A 23,264-nucleotide genomic window follows, 5' to 3' on the forward strand; every position below is an offset into this window, starting at 1 on the left:
AGCCCCATTCAGTCTTTGCACACAGGGGTCTTCAACATGGCCGGACCTAGGGGGTGCTGGGGGGGGACTTCAGTTCCGCCACCCCTTAGGCAACCCGTAGATTTTGTCCATCAGAAGAAGCTGTCTTCCACAGCTCCTGCATCTCTCAAGGCTGAGTGCCTGTGACAGTCTCACAGGGCCCAGCCAGCACACCCCCCCCCCTTTCCCTGCGCGGGCAGGGGAGGAGAGAGGGATGATGTGCTCCTGGTCCCTCTCTCTCCTAGTGCCTGCCCTGCCCAAACTCTAATCCCCGGGCCAGTGCTGTGCCTAAGAAGATGTGTCGGCAGGAAATTTTAAGCACTGTAGCCGGAGACTACATGGTGGCTGCAAGATTGATTCCTCTGCCTGAATCACAAGACCAAACTGAGGTGAGTGAGCTGAGCTTTGCACTGAACTCTTTCCAACTCCCTCCCTTCCTCTCTCTGTTCATGTGCAGTTAACTAAGGGACAACTTTAGTACTGGTGGGAAATGAGCGACAATCTGCTAGTTTGAGTAACTGATGGGGTTTTTACTCACAAGTTTGTGATTCTTCCATTTTAACCCCTTCCTGTACAGCCCTAGCATTCCTTTAGGGGTTTGTTTACATGTGCTTGGGTCTGTGAAGAGCGACCTGCATTCGGATCGCTTTTCAGAAAGCATTTGGCAAGCAGCGAGGAGGTGATGTATCACCTTCTTACCACCTGCTTTAATCCCTAGAACCCCACACTAGTGCACAGCAACCATGTGCATTGCACGCAGTTGTGGTGTGCTTCCAGATCAGACTCATTCACTTGAATGGGACACAGTAAGCAGACACTGTGCTTGCAGAAAGCAACTGAGGCTATAATTCCTGCCACAGTTAACAAAATATCACAGTGGCAGCATGTGTACCCCCCCCCCCCCCCCCCCCCCCCGCTCTGTGTTGCAAACCATTTGTAAAAAGAAAGGCACTTTTCTCTTGTCAATAAGACAGGTAAGTCAGCAGGGCAGGTCCAGGTGTGCACCTGTGCAGTGACATCAATGGCGCTTATCAGGCATGGCCTACATTCACATGCCCCACTGCACCAATTTGGGTTGAGCCTTGCAATTCACCAATTTTTTGCAGTTGAAGTTTTTCTGCAACTGTGCATGTAAGGGGGAGGGGGGGGGGCTCTGGATATAAGGGGGGACTCTGACATATGGGGAGAATTCCAGGGGCTTTGAGGTAAGGAAGGACTCTGATATAAACATGGCGCTCATCCAGACTGTTGCATTGAGATATGCTTTGTTTATTGCTTACTCTGAATCCCTGTACATCATGCATAGATATACACAGACCTGACCAAGGTGTTCATTGTCTCAACTGTTGCTGAAGTTTTTGTTTAAAGTAAGCTCAGGCCACACATTGGTCTTTTTTTCTTTTTTGTTCAACCAGCAGGTTGAACAAAAAATTACTCAATTCCCACAGCCACACATTTGACACTGCCCTGCAAACCAACTGTAATCTGCCCTGACATTTTTTGCTGCACTCCCACATCAGACCGGCTAGATCCAACACTGGTCTTAACTGACTAGATTCTACAAGATGAATGAACCTTGGTCCTGTACCTATAAAGCACCCTGCGGCTATCGCAGCACATTGCACCACATGGTATTCATTAAACACAGAATCAAGTGCCCAAATGGTGACATTATAGACCGGCCCTCTATCTGCTTCCTGAGTGTTACACCACCCCCCTTCTCCAGCAAAGTGAGGTAGCAGCCAATTAAGTATCTGCAAACAGGAGCCCCAATAACTCTGCAGCAACGTAGAATCTTGACAGAGGAAACTTGTCTTGATAAAGAGTGAAAAAATGTTGCTTCTCTTGGATTAGAGATGCCAGTTCTCTGAAGAAAACTAACAAAGGGAAACATTTTGGGAGTTGGAGGTTTTCTTATGGGTAGCCCTTACAGCTTTGCTTGCCAGTGCTCAATTTTTTCTGAAGGTGGCAGGATGGCCCATTGGTTCCAGAATACTTCATCCTGTGTCTTGTAACGTATGATTAAGAAATACTAGTATCTTGGCCATGTCTAGTTTTGTTACCTTCTGAATCACTGGCCCAGAACAATTGTGCAACAAGCAAAGTCAGAACTCCTTCTATATACTTGTTCCATGTTTGTGAGTGAGAAAACACTAAACCAATGGGTTAAAATGAAAGCCAGGCAACTAGCAATGAAATGTTCCATGTTCTGAGTACAGGTGTCCTTTTAGGACTTCACTGACAACAAATAATAAAAAGGTGATCATGGGGCGTGGCCGACCGGAGCTGTAGATGGACGCTTGATACCTCAGCTCGTCTCACAGGGGAGATAATCCAGCTACTCAGGCCGCACAACGAAGCTCATCCAGAGCCATCCTAGCCTCCCACACACCGGAGACCATGGCCAGCACATCTCGGAAGAGAAACCCGGAATATAAGCCAAAGAAACTTACTGAATTCTCATACAAGCCGGCGGAGCAGGTTAGTGATTCCCAAGATGGCGCCGGCCAGGCCGCGCCGCGGGACACATACACGGATCTGCAGGACGAATTCCTGGCAGATCCAGTCACACCAGACCCCCCAGCCTTACCCCCTCACCCCCCGGAGGGAGACAACCTCCTGAATAGCCCTGCTAAGGCTAAAATGAGGATCGATGCGCCGCCGCAGCGGCCGCCCACCCCACAAATTGAGGCCCAGGCCTTCAACTCCCTTCTCAGCAATCAGGCCCTGCATTCATCCATGGCAGCCTTCCCCACCTCAGGGCAGCCTGTTATGGACACCACGTTAAAGGACATGCTCCTATCACTGCAGACCTCCCTTATGACAGATCTCTCCTCACTTTTTGCAAAAATCTCCTCAGAAATACACATAATGGATGACAGAGTGACATGCATTGAAAATGATATGAGTGACTGCACTACCAAAGTGAATGAGGTCATGGATGTATGTGCTGACATGAGAGAGGAACAGACATGGATCCGCGCCAAGCTGGCCGATTTAGAGGACAGATCTCGCAGGAACAATATCAAACTGCGCGGAGTCCCTGAATCCATATTGCCTGCAGACCTACCACGCTATGCGAAAGAAATGATGCATGTCATAGTCCCAGAAGCATCCCCCAGGGACATAATCATTGACAGAATTCATAGAATAGCCAAGCCATCCCACCTAGCTGCCTCCATCCCCAGAGATGTCTTGATGAGGGTCCACTTCTTCCACGTCAAAGAGAAGCTCCTGCTGGGGGTCAAAAACAAATCCCCACTACCTGCTCCGTACACGGGAATCCAATTTTTCCCGGACCTATCTAAATATACTCTTCAACAAAGAAGAAACCTGAACCCGATCACCAAAGGGCTTCAGAACCACAAAATACCATACAAATGGCGTTATCCAGCAACTATCCTAGTCACTAGAAACGGGCAATCCCACGCCATACATGACCTCCACAAAGGCCTGCACCTCCTGCATAACTGGGGAATCATTCTGGAACCCCCCAAGGACCCACCAACGCGCAACGGCACATCCCAGGCCCGCAGTCGCATGGATCACCACCCCAGCTGAGGTGGCTCTACACCTAAAACCGCAATAGGCCTAATTACGACACCGCACATCCCCTGGAGTTAGACGAATTGTTCCACTGATTGCTCAACTCCTCTTGACAATAACTGTTTATACCCCCATTTAGAGGTTGAAGCGGTGTGAAACACCTCCTCTACATCTCCCTGTTTATTTTCTTTTGCAAAGTTACCTTCTCAGCGGTTTGCTCATTGGCACTGTATCGCCAACTGTGGTTAACATTTTGCTCTATTTGCAGCTTTAACACCATCCCTCTTCTGGCACCAGAGACCGAACACCACCCACCTACTGCTACCGCCACCAAGATCCTCTGGCAAGTAAACCAGGTCATCTAACTGTAAGTGACTTCCCACACCAACCTAACTACATCTCCTAACACCATGCCACTAAAGGTATTATCACTTAATGCTAAAGGCTTGAACCATCCAGCCAAACGCCACTCTCTTTGGAAATCTGCCAACGCTCTACAGAGCGACATCTTGTGCATCCAGGAGACACATCTGATAAAATCGGACTCTCCATTATGTGTCAACCGTCAGTTTCCTCACATCTTCCATGCCTGCCACTCCACCAAATCCAAGGGCGTCATGATAGCCATAAAAGACACAGTGGACTTCCAACTATCCAAAATACTAATTGACCCCGACGGTCGCTACTTAATTCTAGTATGCTCCATCAACAAAATTTCATATACCCTTTCCAACATTTATGCACCGAACTCCCATCAAAAGAAATTCCTTCACAAGGTCCTACGCCTAACCAATCAAATAAAAGAAGGTCACCTGATCATATGTGGGGATTTCAACATTGCCCCTGATGTCATCATGGACACTACGTCTCCGGCGAAGAGACGTCCATCGCCACTGAAAAATCTCTTGTCCTCACAGGAACTCTTTGATGTATGGCGCTGCCATCACGGCTCGGAAAAGAACTACACCTTCTTCTCCCACGTACATAATTCGTATTCACGAATTGATTTATTTGTCACTGATAAATGGCTTCTCCAGAAAATATGTAAATCTGAAATCCACGCCGCAACATGGTCAGACCACGCCCCAATATCAATTACTATCTCAGACTCCACTCCACAACGCAACACATTCTTGTGGCGTGCAAATAATTTCATACTACAAAATGAAAAATACACCACAGAAATATCCAATCTTCTCACTGAATTTTTTTCTATAAACAAAGGCACAGTGTCTGACCATGGTGTGGTGTGGAATGCCCATAAGGCATATATTAGAGGTATGTTGATTAAAATGAGCTCCCTTCACAAAAAAAAGAGGACGCAGCGTTTAGATGAACTAACATCCCAAATCACTTCCCTAGAACAACAACATAAAGCCAACCCCCAACCCCCACAAACCATCCAATTATTGAATCTACGGCAAGAACTGAAAACCTTGCTCCTCCACTCCTTCGAGTACCTCCAACGTAAATTAAAGGCCACCTCCTACGCCACCTCCAACAAGGCAGGTAAAACGCTAGCACTGAAACTCAGAGGCAGAAGACTCAAATCTAAAATATCTCAGATCATCCACCCCCACACGAACATCCCCCTGACCAATCCTCAGGACATAGCTAACGCTTTTAGCGACTACTATAGTGACCTTTACAACTTAAAACGCGACGCTAGCACGCCGCAACCAACACCAGCCGAGATCAATCATTTTCTCCAATCTATTCAATTACCCACCCTAACAGGCACCCAACTAGACAACCTAAATAGACCCTTTTCTGAACAGGAAATTCAGACATCAATTGATTCCCTACCTAATGGGAAAGCCCCAGGTCCGGACGGCCTAACAGCCGAATACTACAAACAATATGCCCCACAGATAGTCCCACATATTACTGAGCTATTTAACAACGCTGCCTCCTCTTCCAATATGCCGAATGATTTCCTGAATGCACTGATTGTTACGATTCCCAAACCAGGGAAAGACCCAGACTCCCCCAAAAACTTTAGACCAATATCCCTTCTCAACCTTGACCTGAAAATCTACGCTAAGACAATCGCCACACGCCTTTTAGATATCATACCCACCCTCATACATAGGGACCAGACAGGATTCACCAAAGGAAGGCAGGCACCAGATGCAACCAGAAGAATGATCAACTTGATACACCACGCAGAATCCACCGGAACGCCTTCTCTGCTCCTCTCCTTGGATGCAGAGAAGGCGTTCGACAGGGTTCACTGGAACTACTTAGAACTGGTCCTTCAGAAATTTGGCTTCAGAGACCACATCCTTAGAGCTATATTAGCTATGTATACAACCCCCTCGGCCCAAGTATTCACAGAAGGTATGCTCTCGAAACCATTCCCAATCACAAATGGAACACGCCAAGGTTGCCCCCTGTCCCCACTCATCTTCAACTTATTGATGGAACCTCTAGCACAACATATAAGATCCAACACTACTATATCCGGGATACAAACTGGCCCCGTCACCCACAAAATCAGTCTCTTTGCAGACGACGTGATCTTAATACTCACTAATCCCACAACCTCCCTGGCAGAAGTACAAACCACATTAAATTGGTTCAGTAGAGTATCGTACTATAAATTAAACACATCCAAATCTTCCATCCTTGACATCAATCTAGATGCCACCACTAAGAATCTACTTCAGGCACAATACTCCTTCACATGGGCAGACAAGGAAATCACATACCTGGGAATCCAACTCCCGAAAACGACAAGGAATTTATACTCAGCTAACTTCCTCCCACTCCTTCACAAAATCAAAACTGACTCACAACAAATCACGAAACACGAGCTCTCATGGTCGGGGAGGCTAGCAGCCTTTAAGATGACATGCCTACCTCAAATACTGTACTACTTCCGAACACTACCAATCCCAATTCCTGTCTCGTTCTTCAAATCTCTCCAAGCAATTTTCTCCAAGTTTCTCTGGAGCGGGAAAAAACCCAGATGTGCACACGCCAAATTAATTAAACACAGATTGGCGGGGGGCACAGGATCCATAGATTTTAGGGACTACTACCTTGCGGCCATACTCGCACAACTTCCAGAGTGGTTCCAACCCACTACTCAATCCCTATGGGCCCAGATGGAAAATCTCTCACTGACACGCCCAAACTTAAAAAACTGGATAATGAGCATCCCTTTGGGCTCTTATATCTCACCCTCTATCTCCCCGACCATGAAGGCCTCAGTCTATGCTTGGGGGAAAATGCTCGCCCTCTCAGAATGCACCCCCCCCAACACTCACCTCCACATACCCTTGGAGTCACTACACTATCTGTCACCTGATCTCAAACTCACCAAATGGTCCAACAATGGAATACACTCAATACACCTCCTTTTTCAAGGATCTCAAATTAAACCCTTTTCCCAACTACAAAAAGAATACGATCTGCCTGATGGAGAAAGATTTACATTCCTTCGTATACACCACTGCCTAAGTAAACTTCCTCACCCCCTTTACAATATACCTCAAAAAACCTGGCACTTCCTTACAAACCCCAATCCAAAGCCCAAAGGTATATCATACTTCTACACCCTGCTTCAAGGGAAAAGATCCTTTAATAAGTTGGTCCCCCATTGTCAATGGGAAAAAGATCTTAACATTACCTTCTCTGACGCGCAATGGCAACTAGCTCTCAAGTCCACCTACTTAGCAACCCAATGCTCATCACTTTGGGAACTCACTCAAAAAATCTCGCTTCGCTGGTACCTAACCCCAGTAAAGTTAGCTGCCTTCCACTCCCACAATCCCGCGACATGCTGGAGATGCAAAACATCTAGAGGGGACATGTTCCATATTTTTTGGGCATGCCCTCTCATCAGAAAATTCTGGTTAGATACGTTTGAATTGATAGCCAACATCACAAAATGTCATATCTCACCCTCACCGGAACTGGCGCTCCTGAATTTAACCATAGGTGACATACCTGGACCTCTCAGACACACAATAACCCATATTCTCTTAGCTTCCAGACTCAATATAACAAGGAATTGGAAGTCCGACATACCCCCAAACATAAAACAAACCATTGATCTGGTTTCACTCCACTTTAGCTATGAAATGACGGTGGCCATCAGTAATGGTCGCGCCACACAAGCCAGTAAACAATGGTCGCCCTGGACTAACTGGACCAATGCTGCACTCAAGGCCCAAATTCCCTAACTCAACCCTAGACCTTCTTGACCGAGCAACATGGTTGCCATGTCTTACCCGCGCGACATTAATCTCGAATCCTACAGAAACTCAGCACATCACCACAATTGAAACTACCTGCGCTTCACAAAGTTCAAGTGGGGCCACTCTCCCTTTGCAGCGCAAAGAGATCCCAATAGGGGTGCTGCGGGGGGGGAAGGGACCCCAATTGCAAAACACAACAACCATAGTTCAGTGAAGTGCTATACCTATGTATATTTGAACGCGCTCTAGCCGGTGACGAGCCGCTGAATATTACGTATAATCTGTTTGAATATTCTTTGTTTTTATTTCAAGTTATACTCTACGTCGTTGCACGACGTACAATCTCTCAATTGTACTCTGTATTTTCCTGCAAAAAAACAATAAAATAATTTGAAAGAAAAAAGGTGATCATATCATCACACCAAGCCACAGATAAATGACATCTGTTGTTCGCGTGGCTTTAGTCTCGGTTTCTCAGTATTATCTAAGATGAAGTCACTGGAAGCAGTCTCTGCATTTAAAAGGTCTGGCACAGCTTCTAAGCTTCTCGTCACTGAAAAGCTTATCTAGAAAATTCATGCATTCTACATTTTTCATGTTAACAGAACACATATACCATCCTTTAGAGCCCAATAAATAACATTTACTTAAAAACAGTCATGCCATATAAGACAGAACAGAGAATTGTGAATGGACACATGCCTTTGTACGCATCTAAACGCAGCATTATAGAAATCAATGAGCCCATACACACAGTTGTGTGTGTGCCTAGATATTATATATATATATATATATATATATATATATATATATATAAAATATCTATGTATGTGTGTATATAGGATAGATAGATAGATAGATAGATAGATAGATAGATAGATAGATAGATAGATAGATAGATAGATAGATAGATAGATAGATAGATGCTGCATAAACTGTCAGGACTTTAAAAAAAAAAAACAAACAAAAAAAAAAAAACCTGTATAACGATATGAAAATGCGCACAAAAAAGTAGGATATAGCTGCAGATTTTATGTGCCTATATCTGCCGATTTTACTCATGTACGTACATAAACTTAAGTACTTGAGGTCAGGGGCGTATCATGAAATCAGTGAGCCATGTGCAAGATCAAAAGTGGGCCCTAGACTTGGGGGGTAAAAAAAATGCAGTGCGCATAGCACACCGCGGTGAAAAGTGGGTGTGGTTTAAATTGTGCTAAATATTGGGCATGGCTTAAAGTGGATGTGGTCAGAGATCACTTACATAGTGCAGAATGTGGTAATGTTAGGCTACTTTCACACTGGGGTGTTGGGGGCGTCGCCGATATTTTTAGCGGTGCTTTACCGTCGTTTTTGCTGAGGTTTTCAGCCGCTAGCAGAGCGCTTTTAACCCCCCACTAGCGGGTAAAAAAGGGTTAAAACCGCCCGCAACGCGCCGCTACATTAGTGCTTTGCCGGCGATACTGCCCATTAATTTCAATGGGCAGGGGCGCTTTAGGAGCGGTGTATACACCGCTCCTACAGCACTGCAAAGATGCGACTTGCAGGACTTTTTTTGGCGTCCTGCTCCAGTGTGAAAGCACTGGGGCTTTCACACTGGAGTGAGAGGAGAGGCTCTTTACAGACACTATGCAGGGACCATTTTTAGTGCTATAGAGCCTGTAAAGCGCCTCGGTGTGAAAGCAGCCTTAAACTGGGGAATGTACAGCGTGAAGTGTCCAGCGGTGGGGAGTATGTGCAGAAGGGGGTGTGGAGTGTATGGTGGTGGGTATTATGTGTCGGAGAGGAGTATGGAGTGTTTCAGCAATGAATAGTATGTGCAGGAGAGGAGTGCAGAGTTTATGGGGCAGTGGGTAGTATGTGCAGAAGAGGAGTATGGAGTGTATGGCAGCAGGTAGTATGTGCAGGAGAGGAGTGCGTAGTGTATGGCGGTGGGTAGTATGTGCAGGTGAGGAGTGCGAAGTGTACAGCGGTGGGTAGTATGTGCAGGATCATAAGTAGGGCAGTGAACGGTTTCATTTTTTTTTTTTTTTTTACAATTTTATTTGTTTGAATTTAATTTATTATTTTTTTTCATTTTTTCAAAATGCTTTTTGTGGGCCAGTGGATGGTATCAGTAGGGCAGTGGACGGTGTCAGCAGAGCAATGAACAGTGCTAGAATTGTTTTATTTTTATTATTTTGTTATTTTTTACAACATTATTTTATTCATAATTTAAAAAAATAAATAAAATTGAATTGATTTTTATTTTACAATGCTTTGGGGGGGAGGGGTGGACAGCTGGACGGTGTAGGGCAGTGGATGGTGTCAGTAGTTTTTTCTTTTTATTTTATTTTCTATTATGGTCTCCTCTTCCTTTCTCTGTTGGGGTCCCCCAAGGTTCTGTTCTTGGACCTCTCCAATTTTCAATCTACACCTCCTCCCTGGGTCAGCTGATAGCCTCCCATGGCTTCCAATACCACCTCTACGCTGATGACACCCAAATCTATTTCTCTACCCCCAAGCCCACTCCCCCGTCTCCTCACATATCACTAATTTACTAACAGACATATCAGTCTGGATGTCACATCACTTCCTCAAACTCAATCTATCCAAAACCGAACTTATAATTCTTCCTCCCCCATTTGCCCCCTCCCCTGATCTCTCCATCAAAATTGATGGCACAACTATAAGCCCATCCCCACATGCCAAGGTTCTAGGTGTAGTCCTGGGCTCTCCTTTAAGCCCATGTCCAAATCGCTGTCCAAATCTTGCCGCCTCAACCTCTGCAACATATCCAAAATACTCCCCTTTCTAACCAATGACACAAAAAAGCTCTTAATTCACTCCCTGGTCATCTCTCGCCTCGACTACTGCAACTCCCTTCTGATTGGCTTACCTCTACATAGTCTATTACCTCTTCAATCCACCATGAATGCTGCTGCCAGACTCATACACCTTACCAATCACTATGTGTCTGCTACCCCTCTCTGCCAATCCCTCCACTGACTTAAGCTCCCCCAACAAATTAAATTCAAAATACTAACCACTACTTACAAAGCCATCCACAATTTAGCCCCCGGCTACATCACTAGCCTAGTCTCTAAATATCAACCTACTTGTTCTCTTCATTCCTCTCAAGACCTCCTGCTCTCTAGCTCCCTTGTCACCTCGACTTTTCCAGAGCCTCTCCAATCCTAAGAATGCCTTACCCCAATCTGTCCAATTATCTCCTACTCTATTAGCTTTTAGATGATCCCTGAAAACCCTTCCTCTTCAGAGAAGCCTACCCTACCCACACCTAACTATTTTCATTTTCTCCATCAGCTCATCCCCTACAGTTATTACCTTTTGTTCCACTTGACCCTCCCTTCTAGACTGTAAGCTCTAACGAGCAGGGCCCTCTGATCCCTCTGTATTGATCTGTATTGTAAGTGTACTGTCTGCCCACATGTTGTAAAGAGCTGCGCAAACTGTTGGCGCTATATAAATCCTGTATAATCGTAATAAATCTATTTTTTTTAGAGCAGTGAATGGTTTCAGTAGTTTTTTTTTTTAATTTATTCATTTTACAAATTAATTTTTTTTTTTTTTTTTTTTTACATTATTTAATTTTTTTTTCACAATGCTTATTGGAAAGGAGGGGGTTGGGGTGTGGACAGTGTCGGCAGGGCAGTGGATGGTGTCAGTAGTTATTTATTTTTTCACATTGGTTTTTAATATTCTTATTTCTTGCAATTCTTTTTTTAATCTTTTAATCAGCCCCGTTGGGGGGCTTTGGTGAGTTATCAGGGGGTCTAAACAGATCCCTGACATCTGCCCTTTGAATGAACAGGAGACCGAAGCTCCTGTTCATTCATAAACTGAAACTTCGTAAACACAGTTACTGATGCTTCCTTTATGAATGGACAGAGAGTCAGTGATCACTGACACTGTTCACTCAGAAAAGCAACAGGGTGGTAAATTACATGTTTATCTGCCCCTTCCTCCGCTCTCCATCCTGACAGTTTGCTGCGGGGGAAGAGGGGGGGGTCGGAGAAGGACGCAGGGGGACAGTTGGGACAATCGGTGCGGGCAGTTACAGGCACGGATCTCCCTATATACCTTTCAATTAAGCAGCTGACAGCTGCAGCAATGAGAGTATGAAGTGAAGAGGAGGAGCTTCTCCTTCTATCCCTCCCACGTCTGTCAGCTGCTTAATTGAAAGGTATACAGGGAGATCGGTGCCTGTAAATGCCCACAACGATCGTCCCAACTGTCAGCCAGGGACGGCTCATCCATAGGTGCAGGGTGGGTCAGAGCACAGTTCAAAACTCACATTATAACATACTTTGCGACTACATTTTAAATGGTTAAAGCACTTGTTTACACTGAATACGGCTTTGAAATTATGCGATTTCATCTGAATTTGCACAATTTCAAAGCCGCATTTCAGTCCGACTTTGGGGCAACTTCAAAGACATCCGTGTGGCTTTATGCACAGATGTCTACTGAAGTCACCCCCGAAATCACCAAAAGTAGTGCAGGAACTAATTTTGAAAATTGGTGCAGCGGCACAAAGTCAGCGTCGCACCGATTAGGACAGTGCCATTTCCGGCAATAAGCTGCGTTTTGACCTGTCAAATCGCGCCAATGTAAACGGGGGCAAAAGCGAATAGACATACTGGGAATAATCACTAGGAAAATAACATCCTGGAAACAGGACTACATAACTACATGAAACATTACTGCCTAGCAGTAAAAAGGGTCACCGTTTTGAATCCCAACCACGACACTACCTGCCTGGAGTTTGCATGTTCTCCCTGTGCCTGCGTGGGTTTCCTCCGGGTACTCCGGTTTCCTCCCACACTCAAAAGACATGCTGATAGGTTAATTGGCTTCTGTCCAAAATTGGCCTTGGTATATGGGTATGAGTTGAGGACCTTGGATTGCGGGCTCCTTGAGGGTAGGGAACGGTGTGAGTGTGTGATGTATGTGTGGAGCTCTGTAAATTGACAGCGCTATATGGGTACCTTAAATAAATAATAATAGATCAGCATCTTAATGAAGACACAATGTATAGGGATAGGGACAATTGTAGACACGCACCCACACTCACATAGGTTGAACTGGATAGACTAGTGTCTTTATTCAACCTTACCAACTACGGTATGTAACTATGACTAGTTGATTAGGTAAGATTTGCCTTCTTTATACACCTGTCACCAATTCTCATGACTTAGCTGCGGTATAAAAAGCTATTGCATAATCTGCTCACAACATTGGAAGAGGAATAACTGCCTAGCAGTTTAGATGGCCTTTGACACAATTACATGGAACATTTTCAGAACGTTTTTCACTTTCATTAAACTATGTGGACAGAAGATTAGCCACATCTATCTCTGCTGAAGCAAATGAGATTGGAAACAATTACCTCAGAAACTGGTCTCCTTCCTGAACAGAAAACATCTACTAACAAACACAATTTCCCCTAGGCTCTGACTAGAAAATCCATGACCTACTTATCCTTTTCCTGCCAAAACACAACATCCTCACCAGAATATTATGTACCATTATGGAAATAAAAAATTATACTAGGAAATTGTATCTGATTGAATGACTGGTTTAATAAGGAATGCATGGGCATTTTCTATACATTTTTTAAGCATTTATGAAAGTAGGGACAAAATATATTAGGAATGTGTTTCTTTTCTAGGTACTGTATACATGAAATATTGCATATGAATAGCATAGTCTAGCCAGCAGAAGGTGGTGCTTTAGGATCCATTCTACTCATGTTCCTCTATCACCCTTATCACCTGTTAAAAGCCTGTTTACAGAGCTCAATAACGCATGCTTAATTTTCCATCTAAGGTTTCAATCTTGCGAAGCAAGTCTCAGATTAAAAATGTAAATATTGCAAATTTAAAAGACATTACTCAAACCCATGATATCATATCTTTTAATGTTCACCAGAGGACTTGTTTTACAAAAACACAGCTGTAGTGTAGTCTACAGCAATAGATCCTTGCTTAGAATGATTGCTTATGGCTATTAACAAATGAGTTGATTGAGGAAAGGAGCAATTACTAAAACAAGACAACCCAAAATTAATCAGGGTCTGGTGTCTGCTAACGAAAATGGTGGCAAGCAAAGTTAGGGTGCAAAGCAATACACACAAGTGAAAATAAATGGAAATTCAAATCACTAAAATCTCATGTAACCTTTAACATAAGGTAATTTCAGAATAATTTTCAGCGTTTTTAAAACCTGCATTCTTCATTAAAATCATAAATGATGATCATTCTACAAAGGTCCATGATCAGGCACTTTCTGGTATAGTGTGACAGTGCTCTGTCCCGGTGTCCTAATTGTTGTCCAGCTCTGTATCCCTGTCTTGCAAGCACCCAATGGAGAGTACAAATAACTTTATTGAAGCAGTACAGTTACCCGGTTAGCCTTTACACCTGGTAGAAGTATGCAACCACCATAGCAGCAGGGACTTTTTAAATGTATTCAGCAGCCAATGGACTTTCAGGTTTGATGAGAGTGTCCGATCACTTCCGTCAAAGGTACTGTAAGCACCCTCAGGGGTCTAATATACCCCCCCCCCCCCCCCGTTAAATATATATTTTTATTTAAAAGCACTAACATTTTTTTAAAGCACTCCACACCCCCTTGTTACCAAAAAATATGAACTATATTGTACTTGCGTGCAATAAAACTAACCTTAGTGTTTTTTTTTATTTTATCTTATTTTGATAGCATGTGTGCTGATACCAGGTGGCATAAAGATCTGTAACTGCCACCATTTTATTCTCCAGGGTCTTTTCTTACATAAACATGTATATGTTTGGGTGGGTTTAACTTCTCTTCAGGCCTAAAATGTACATTTTCTTTTCTCACTATGCTCTTATATGTGTATACATATATATTAAAATAAACCGGTGATATTTTCACAATTCAAGATATAATTGCTATGTATACCCATTTGGGACTATATTAGGATATACATAATCTACAGATCTTACCAATGCAATACATACTGTTCTTGAGTTATCAGCACAAGTCCTATCATTAGAGGTTAGGCAGACTGTTCTCCAAGCACAGCCAGAAAACTGACCATGTTGGGAGAAATGTGCTTCTATGCCTAGAGTGATCAGTTTGAAACAGTTAAGTAGGGGGACTGACAGGAACACCAGGTATTTCACACAAAGGAAACAATACAATGAGAAAAGGATACTTTTTTAAAGGCCAAGTTCACTTTTCGGGCAGAATTTCACTTTTCGTAATAATTACAATCCTTTCGTAATATAATTTCTGGCCCAGCAATCCCAATGTTCTCATCTCTCACTTACTTCATCCACAGAAGGTTTGAAATTTCATGTTTGTCGGAGTTGTAAAAAAACACTTTCTTGCATCACTTCCTCCCACCATTCACTGTGTTGTTGTTGCAACACAGAAAATGGTGTGATAGGGCATTTATTTCCAGCCTGGACCACACCTCCCTCATTACTATACTACCACCTCTTGTTTTATTTCTACAAACTTTCCTACATCTTCATTTAAGTTAAGGTAACCAGACACATTACAATCTGATTGTACAAGCTCCCTTAGATCTCCCATCAGCTATGTAGTGCAGGGGCCTGCCTGATTTGATACAAATAACAGATTGTTTAGGTGGGTCCTCTTTCTCCATAGTTCTGGTAAAGCTGTGAGAGTCACTCAGGTGTCAGGCCCCGTTCTTATAGAGGGAACGAAAGTTCCCACAGATGTTTTTTACTGTGCTTTTTGGTGCATTTGCAATGGTGTTTCTGAAACACGTGACAAAGCTCGTATTTTCTGTGCAGTTTTCCATCGGTTCTGGGTTCTGGAATATGTGACAAAGCTCGTATTTTCTGTGCAGTTTTCCATGGGTTTGGAAACGAGCGGATGTAAATGGAGCCCCATTGTTCTTGTGTAAATACACCAATTTCACTTTCAGGCCCCATTCACAGCTAGCGTACTGTGAGCACATTTTTTGGCTTCTTTTTCCTGTGACATGCGTAGGGAAGCTCGTTGATTTCAATGGGCTGGCCTACACGTGGCAAAGTAGCTTATGGGACATTTTGGTGTGTTGTGGGTTGTACATTTTTTTATTGTGCGTTTTGCTGCATTTGTCGCTCTTTTTTCCAATCTCTGTACAGTTTCCTTTAGATATACCAAAGCTATATAAATAGGAGGAGACACCATTTATCCAAACACTCTGTAAGCAATGAGGCAGGCCCTTGTACTACATAGTTGATAGTAGATCTAAAGGAGATTGTACAATCAGACTTTCAATACTACAGCTCTATCCACATAGGTGGTTATCTGATCAATCAGATCCTGCACACTCTGCCGAATGAACAATCTATGGCTGTGTATTTAGTAAGAATGGTAGTCAGTGATTGCATTGGAAAATGTGCACCTGAGGAGGTGGGTGGTAGTGGTCTGCTGGATGGGGGAAGGCAGATATAGGGTGTGTACTAATGAGGTCAGCTGGTAAACTCCTTCCTATGATAGGTCAGCCTGCGTCACACCAGGTACGATTTAAAGCGGTGCGATTTAAAGCCCGACTTCAACCACGATTTAATACTTTTTCAGCACTTCTTCAGCACTACTTTTGTGAGATTTTTAACAATTTGATACGACTTCAGCATTACTTGTGAGAGCTGCTGTCCATGTCCCAGGGAGGAACAGTGACTGTATGAACAAAAAAGTTTAAATGACAAAGGGTAAATATTTATAATATTTATAATATAGTTTATGGCAGTGAAATTGTGCTTAAGTCCTGAAAAAGTAATACATGAACTACTTCTCAAATCGTGCTACTTGAAATCGTATCTATTAAGACACTGTCATAGAAACACATTAGATGCTACTTCTGGTAAGATTTGTAAAAATCACACGTTGTACCTGAAGTCGTACCGGTGTGACCAAGGGCTCAAGGTCTGTCCAGGATGTAACGGAGGAGTTTTTTATACAGCCAGATGGACACTGAGGTAAGGAGTGTGTAAGATAAAACGAAAGCTTATTCATGCATGCAAAAGTAGTACATTAATGGTATATTGGTACATAGGGGGGCCTGAAATTTAGACAAAAAAAAAAAGGGTGAACTTAGCCTTTAACACAAGTGCATTGTACAACAGACACATTGGGAATATGAAATGTTGGGGTAACAGATGTCTACTTTAAAGAAACTATGATTTGAGTCATTGCAAAAGGAAAAAAGAAAAAAAAATAGTTGCATGCACTGCGCAAATCACTTGTGCTATATAAATTGTGTATCATTTTTTTTTTTTTTTCCAGTTTGTGATGGTCTAGCCCTTGCAATTATATTTTTATAAAAAAAGCAAGGTAAGAAATTAATTTCATCCTCAACTGTTAGTGTAGGCATACTGTTTTAGGTGAGCACAGCAACAATGTAGATTAGTATGAAGGCTTCATAAGAAATTTATGTTAGAACATAACTTGCTGCATGACTGCTTACTCATTAAATTAAGGGGGGAAAACAAATATCATGCAAAGACAGAAATCAGGATGCTTGATGGAATAGTGGATGATAGAACCAAGGACACAAATGGCAGAAGGGAAGAGGAATAGACCATGGCAAATCAGACAATGGACCAGCAACAAGGATAGGAAGCCAGGAGTGTAATATGGTTAGATTGACTGAAATCTTTCAATAAATGTTTCACCCTTAAAGAGGTTGTAAAGGCAGAAGGTTTATTTTTTTATCTTAATGCATTCTAGGCATTAAAATAAAAACCTTCTGTGGGCAGCAGCTCCCCTAAGCCCCTCTAATACTTACCTGAGCCCCATCTAGAGCCAGTGAATTTGCAGGAGTGTCTCAAGTACCTGGGACTCCCCCTCCCCAATGGCTGAGACAGCAGTACAGTGCCATTGGCTCCGGCTGCTGTCAAAGTCAGTCAGCCAATAAGGAGAGAAAGGGGGTGGGGCAGGGCTGCAGCTGTGTCTGAATAGACACATGGAGCTCAGGGGCCCCCATAGCAAGCTGCTTGCTGTGGGGGCACTCAAGAGTGAGGGGCCAGGAGCACAGAAGAGTGACCAGAGAAGAGGAAGATCTGGGCTGCTTTGTGCAAAACCACTGCACAGAGCAGGTAACATTTTTTTTTTTTTTTTTAGTAAAAAATAATAAACAACACAAGACTTTAGTATCACTTTAAAGCTAGTTGTAAATCTTGGGACAACCTCTAAAGCACTACAAGACCTGATATTCATCTCATATTTTAGTCCCCAATCCCTTCCTGTTGCACTTAGGAATATGCAGGGTGGATAAAAATTAATGATAAAAAAAAAAATGTTTTATTTAAATTGATTTTAATTTTTATCAAATATATTTTAATAAAATCCTTTTGGAGTAAAAATATATCTAAAGATAGTTTTCTATTTAAGATACATTAATAATTTTGTTTATTCAGCATGAAATGGAGCTTAATTATGTAGCATAAGGCTGTATATTCTGCAATATTTACATTTCTGGTAAACTCATTCAATGAATCCAAGCTCTGCAAGTTCAGATAACATGCACTGCATTGATGCATTCACACAGTTTCACAGTAACCATAAGATAAAAACAAAGTTCAGGAATATTCCTTTATCCCATTGTTTTTCAAATCTATGTACACTACAAACTGTATGAATAAATTGGTTTTGATATCGCTGTTTTACTAACCTGACAGCTTATTCTAAAAAGGAAACCTTCATTTTGTTTGTAAACATTAAAGATTCTAACTACCAGCAAGAATAAGTCCTTACATTTAAAGAGCACCTGTCATTTCAGAGCCATCATGGCAGCACCTTTTAGCGGGCATCCACTCACCTGCTACCACCACGTCCCTCACCTTGTTGTGTCACTGCCGAATCACCAGCCGTCCCATTAAAGTGAATGGGACTGTCAGTGAGTCAACAGGTCAGAGGAGGAGCCACTGCGGGACAGAGATGACAGTTGCTCTTTAAAAATGCTGATTTCAATCAAGCCTTTTTACTAGTGATTTAAATTGTGATTTAAATTGACTTTATTTAAAGCAAATCTACCCTGGGAATATGTAACAGGAATGCAGGACATGCATAACCAAATTATTTTAAAATATTTACAGAAGAAATGTTGAGCGATGACACAGCTTTGCACTAAAAATCCTAGCTGAAGCTCTTTTTAAGAATGATGTAGAGCTAAGCTCAAATTAGAGAAATGGAGTTAAATCTTATAAAACTGTGACGTATCCTAAACAGACTGTTTTTTCTAATTTCACTCTTCCATAATTTATCTGGTCTATGGGTAACATACACAAAACACAGATAATAAAAGAAAAAAACTTACTTTCTCTGGAAGGTAACTGTCAATACTGGATGTGGAATTGTCAAATTTGTTCTGTTCATCATCTAAAAGTGAAAAAAAAAAAAAAACAAAGTGATTTACTGTGAACAAGACTCAATTTGAAATTCAATACTAACACAATTACAGGCATAAACCTTTTTAACCAATTCACATCTGCAAAGTTATAATACATATATGATCAGATCAGTTTCCAGATTTTGGATGTATGATGGTTTTCCGCACATGAAAAGTGGTACAGAGTAGCACATAGTGTAAAACTATATAAAAACTTAACAAAAAGTATTAAAATGCACTTGTATATCTGAACATCTCACATGTAAAATGCACCCAAAAACTTGCATGCAGTAGCAAGCGATCTTTTCTGGCACCCACAGCCTTTGCTGGAGATTAAATGCATTTGCCTAATATATACTATGATTATTACACAATATTTTAGCACAAGGCACACTGCATAAACAATTGTGTGTAATGTATTTTATTTATGTAATAGAGATTTAAAAAAAACAAAACAAAACAAAGAAAAACTATTGTATATTCATTGTGACTAGTACTGCACTTATATTTGTTCTTTTAGGAGTTATTTGTGATGTTGGTTGCTTTAAGGTTTATTGGTGTTTAGAGGTGTAGAGGAGAGGTAGTGATGTCAAGATCTCAAACTCATCCAATTAGATTGAATTGTATTAACTAAAAAAAAAATTCTGGCATTTTGATAGTGCCAAGAGCAAGTGATTTTTTTTTTAAACTTAAAGTGGATGTAAACCCGATTCATGAAATTTGAGCTGGGAACAAATCTGCAGTGTTTTGTTATCTCTCTTCAAAGCATTATGTCCCGTAGCTGTCTCCTGCTCTGTTCTGCTATCAGCCTGATAACTCCTGACAAGTTCTCCATCACATATGATAAAAGCAGCCTGAGTTTTGTGTTGGGGAGGATGTTATAAATAGATTAGCAGAGCCCATGAACTATTCCAGGATCAGCTCTGAAAGTCTCTACCTTTGAGGAGAGGGGGTGTGTACCTTTCCTCCAATTAGCTGTCTTGGCTGTATGCCCAGACTTCACTGCAGTGTTGAACAGTAACAGAAAATCTCCTAACACAATCTGAAATTTCTAAACAGTATATAAAGCTGAAGACAGCAGATATACATGTAAAACTTATATAGGGAGATTTGTTTCATCCCTGTGTATCATCTGAAGCCATTTACTTCACTGGGTAGATGTGAGGGTTTACAACCACTTTAAAAATAACAAACATGTTATACTTTCCTGCTCTGTGCAGTGGTTTTGCACAGAGCAGCCCAGATCCTTCTCTTCTCGGGTCCCCCACCGACTCTCCTGGCCTCTCCCTCCTGCCGAGTGCCCCCCACAACAAGCAGCTTGCTATGGGGGGCACCCGAGCCGAGCTGCTGATCTGTGTGTGCATTCAGGCAGGGAGCTGCGGTTTGGCCCTGCCTCTCTCTCCTGATTGGCTCACTGACATTGATTGACAGCAGTGGAAGCCAGTGGCGCTCTGCTGCTGTCTCAGCCAATGAGGAGGAAGAGTACCAGCAGCCAAGACTTTCTTGCAACATCACTGGTTCGAGATGGAGCTCAGGTAAGTATTAGGGGGGCTGCTGCACACAGGTTTTTTATTTATCTCAATGCATAGAAAGCATTAAGATAAAAAAAACCTTCTGAGTTCAGAACCACATTAAAGTAAACCAGTCTCAAACATTGGCAATTTAAACTAAGCATATGATCAAAAAAGCATGCATAAGCAGAGGTTACCTTCAGTTCACAACTGATCAAGAACACTATCAGTAGATCCAGCTATATATAAGCAGTTGAAGTTATGTGCAAACTTTTCTTGTACAAATCTTCTTAGCCTTGACCTCTCTAACCTCACCATAGCTCCAGTAATGTGATGGACAGCTTAGTTTTAGGGATACTAAAGGTACACCAAGCTTGACAGGGTTTTGGGGTTTGACTGTCTAAATCTCTGGATCTGCTGATAATGTGTGTGTATTTTTTTTTTTTTTCCTCCTTTTCTCTGCATTAAGCTTTCTGTAAGTGAGAAACACCAAGAGCCTCAAGTGCTTGCGATAGTAAATTAATACAGTTTTTTATTTATTCCTGAACTGAAATCCAGGACAAAACACCACTGTACCAATGTATTTGAATACATTGACAAAACTCACGTATTTAACTAAAAAATAAAGTAGATACACTTCAGACAAACCTGACGGATGTCTATGTATAGATTAACAAAAAACTCAATAAAACAAACCAATTAACTGTAATTGATCTTCTGAGTTTATTGTCACAGATCAAAGGTAAAGGGGAGACAACATGTTTTCTAATGATATCAGACCTTCATGGGACTCTCCATTTCTCTTTTCTTGCATGGCGGCTTCAAAGTTTAACTGCAGGATTTTGTTAAGCGTGTTGATCCAGTCCTCCATTTCAGCATCGCTGTCTGCAGCAAGAAGATAACTGCTCTTGTCTTGCATCTTCAGCTCAAAGGCAAGGCGCCTTACTTTATTGTTCTAAAAAGCAGATAAACAGTTGAAATAAATCGCTGAGCATTTTAAATGTGCAGAAGTTACATTATGAACATTTATAAAGCTCTGGTGGGGAAAAAATATATATTCAAAAAATAACGGTGAAGATCTAGGCCAAGATCATAAGGAAGAGGTATTCCTTTCTGCAATCACTACTCCAAATAATAATTGTGTGTAACAGAAATGATGACATACTGTATAAGGATCAGTTCACCAAGTTATAATGGCTGTGCTATTTGATGTAACAATCCTAATTTTCAGGCATCTGATTGTCCTCTTCGATCTCATTGCTAAAAATGTTTTCTATGGCAATTATTATTCATATCAATCTAGTCAAAAAATCAAAGTTTATACAAAGCCAAGATCATTTCAGGCAGAGCTGGTTAAGGCCCATGTGAACTTTATTTCTTTTCCTGTCTGCCAAATTTGAGAAATTTCTTGACTCTCCAAAGTGAGGTCAAGCCACTGATCAGATTTTTTAAAGCAGCTTAAAACACAGCAGTTTAACTAAAACAGTAAGACGATACTACAAGAACTCTGCTGCATTCCAGAAAGATTCTAAACAAACCAACACTTAAAGGGGTTGTAAACCATTGTGTTTTTTCCACCCTAATGCATCCTATGCATTAAGGTGAAAAAACACCTGGCAGTGACTGGCCCCCCAGCCCCCCGGTTTAACTTACCTGAGCCCTGGAACTTCCCCCCCGGCGGGGACACGCTGTCCCTCTGCCTGGGGTTCTCGGCTTTTGATTGAATAGATTGTCTCCCGCTGCCGTCAATCAAATCCAATGATGCGTGCGCCGGGGCGGGGCCGAGTCATACATTCGGCAGCTATGGACACTGAATGATGGACTCGGGAGCACCCCCGCAAGGTAAGCCCCCAGGAGAGCTCTTCTCCTAGAAGGTTATCAGAGCCACGAGAGCTGTCGAGGGACCCCAAAAGACGGTGTTCGGGGCCACTCTGTGCAAAACGAGCTGCACAGTGAGGGTCAGTTCACACTGAGGCAGCACGACTTACAGCGCAACTGCCTCAGGCGACCCAGGACACGACTCAGTGGCGACTTGCAAAACGACTTCTGTATAGAAGTCAATGCAAGTCGCCCTCAAAGTCATACAGGAACCTTTTTCTAAGTCGGAGCGACGCGATTAGAATGGTTCCACTGCACAGAACGGGACGCTACTTGTCAGGCAACTAGGTCACCTGACAAGTCGTCCCAGTGTGAACCAAGGCTTAAGGTAAGTATGACATGTTTGTTTTGTTTTTTTTTTTAAATAATCAAAGCTTTCCAATTACTTTAAACCCTTCGCTTCACTCTCATCCTCACTGAATGCACTTGCTCCTCAAACTACACACAGAACCAGGCCCCAATTGTTACAACCTTGGCAAACTGACGACACCAGAAATCGAGACATAGCCGTACTCTTGAATAACTGTGCCATTAAACTAAATCCCTGCAGGACTTCACCCTATACAAATCTGCCTTCCTATAATACAGTTCCTGCCTCCATGCTGCCAAACAAACCTACTTTCTGACTCCTATTAATACCTTATCATCCAGTCCTCATCGGCTGTTCTCTTCCTTGTCCCCCACCGCCCCACTAAACGCACTCACTACCCAAGA

The 23,264-nt window shown here is 42.4% G+C and overlaps 1 protein-coding gene across 14 annotated transcripts in view; it reads right to left on the reverse strand.

The window, feature by feature from the left end:
• DOCK9 (dedicator of cytokinesis 9) overlaps nt 1-23,264 on the reverse strand; it is a 433,207-nt gene that overhangs the window by 204,830 nt on the left and 205,113 nt on the right. For all 14 annotated transcript variants that reach the window (XM_073614422.1, XM_073614424.1, XM_073614413.1 and 11 more), the window contains exons 8-9: nt 21,453-21,627; nt 19,090-19,151 (exon numbers count right to left, since the gene is read on the reverse strand). In XM_073614422.1, the coding sequence (XP_073470523.1) occupies nt 19,090-19,151; nt 21,453-21,627 (237 nt within the window). The remainder of the gene's footprint in view (nt 1-19,089; nt 19,152-21,452; nt 21,628-23,264) is intronic.

Source organism: Aquarana catesbeiana, linkage group LG02 (genome assembly GCF_042186555.1).
Source record: "Aquarana catesbeiana isolate 2022-GZ linkage group LG02, ASM4218655v1, whole genome shotgun sequence".
Taxonomy (NCBI): Eukaryota; Metazoa; Chordata; class Amphibia; order Anura; family Ranidae; genus Aquarana; species Aquarana catesbeiana.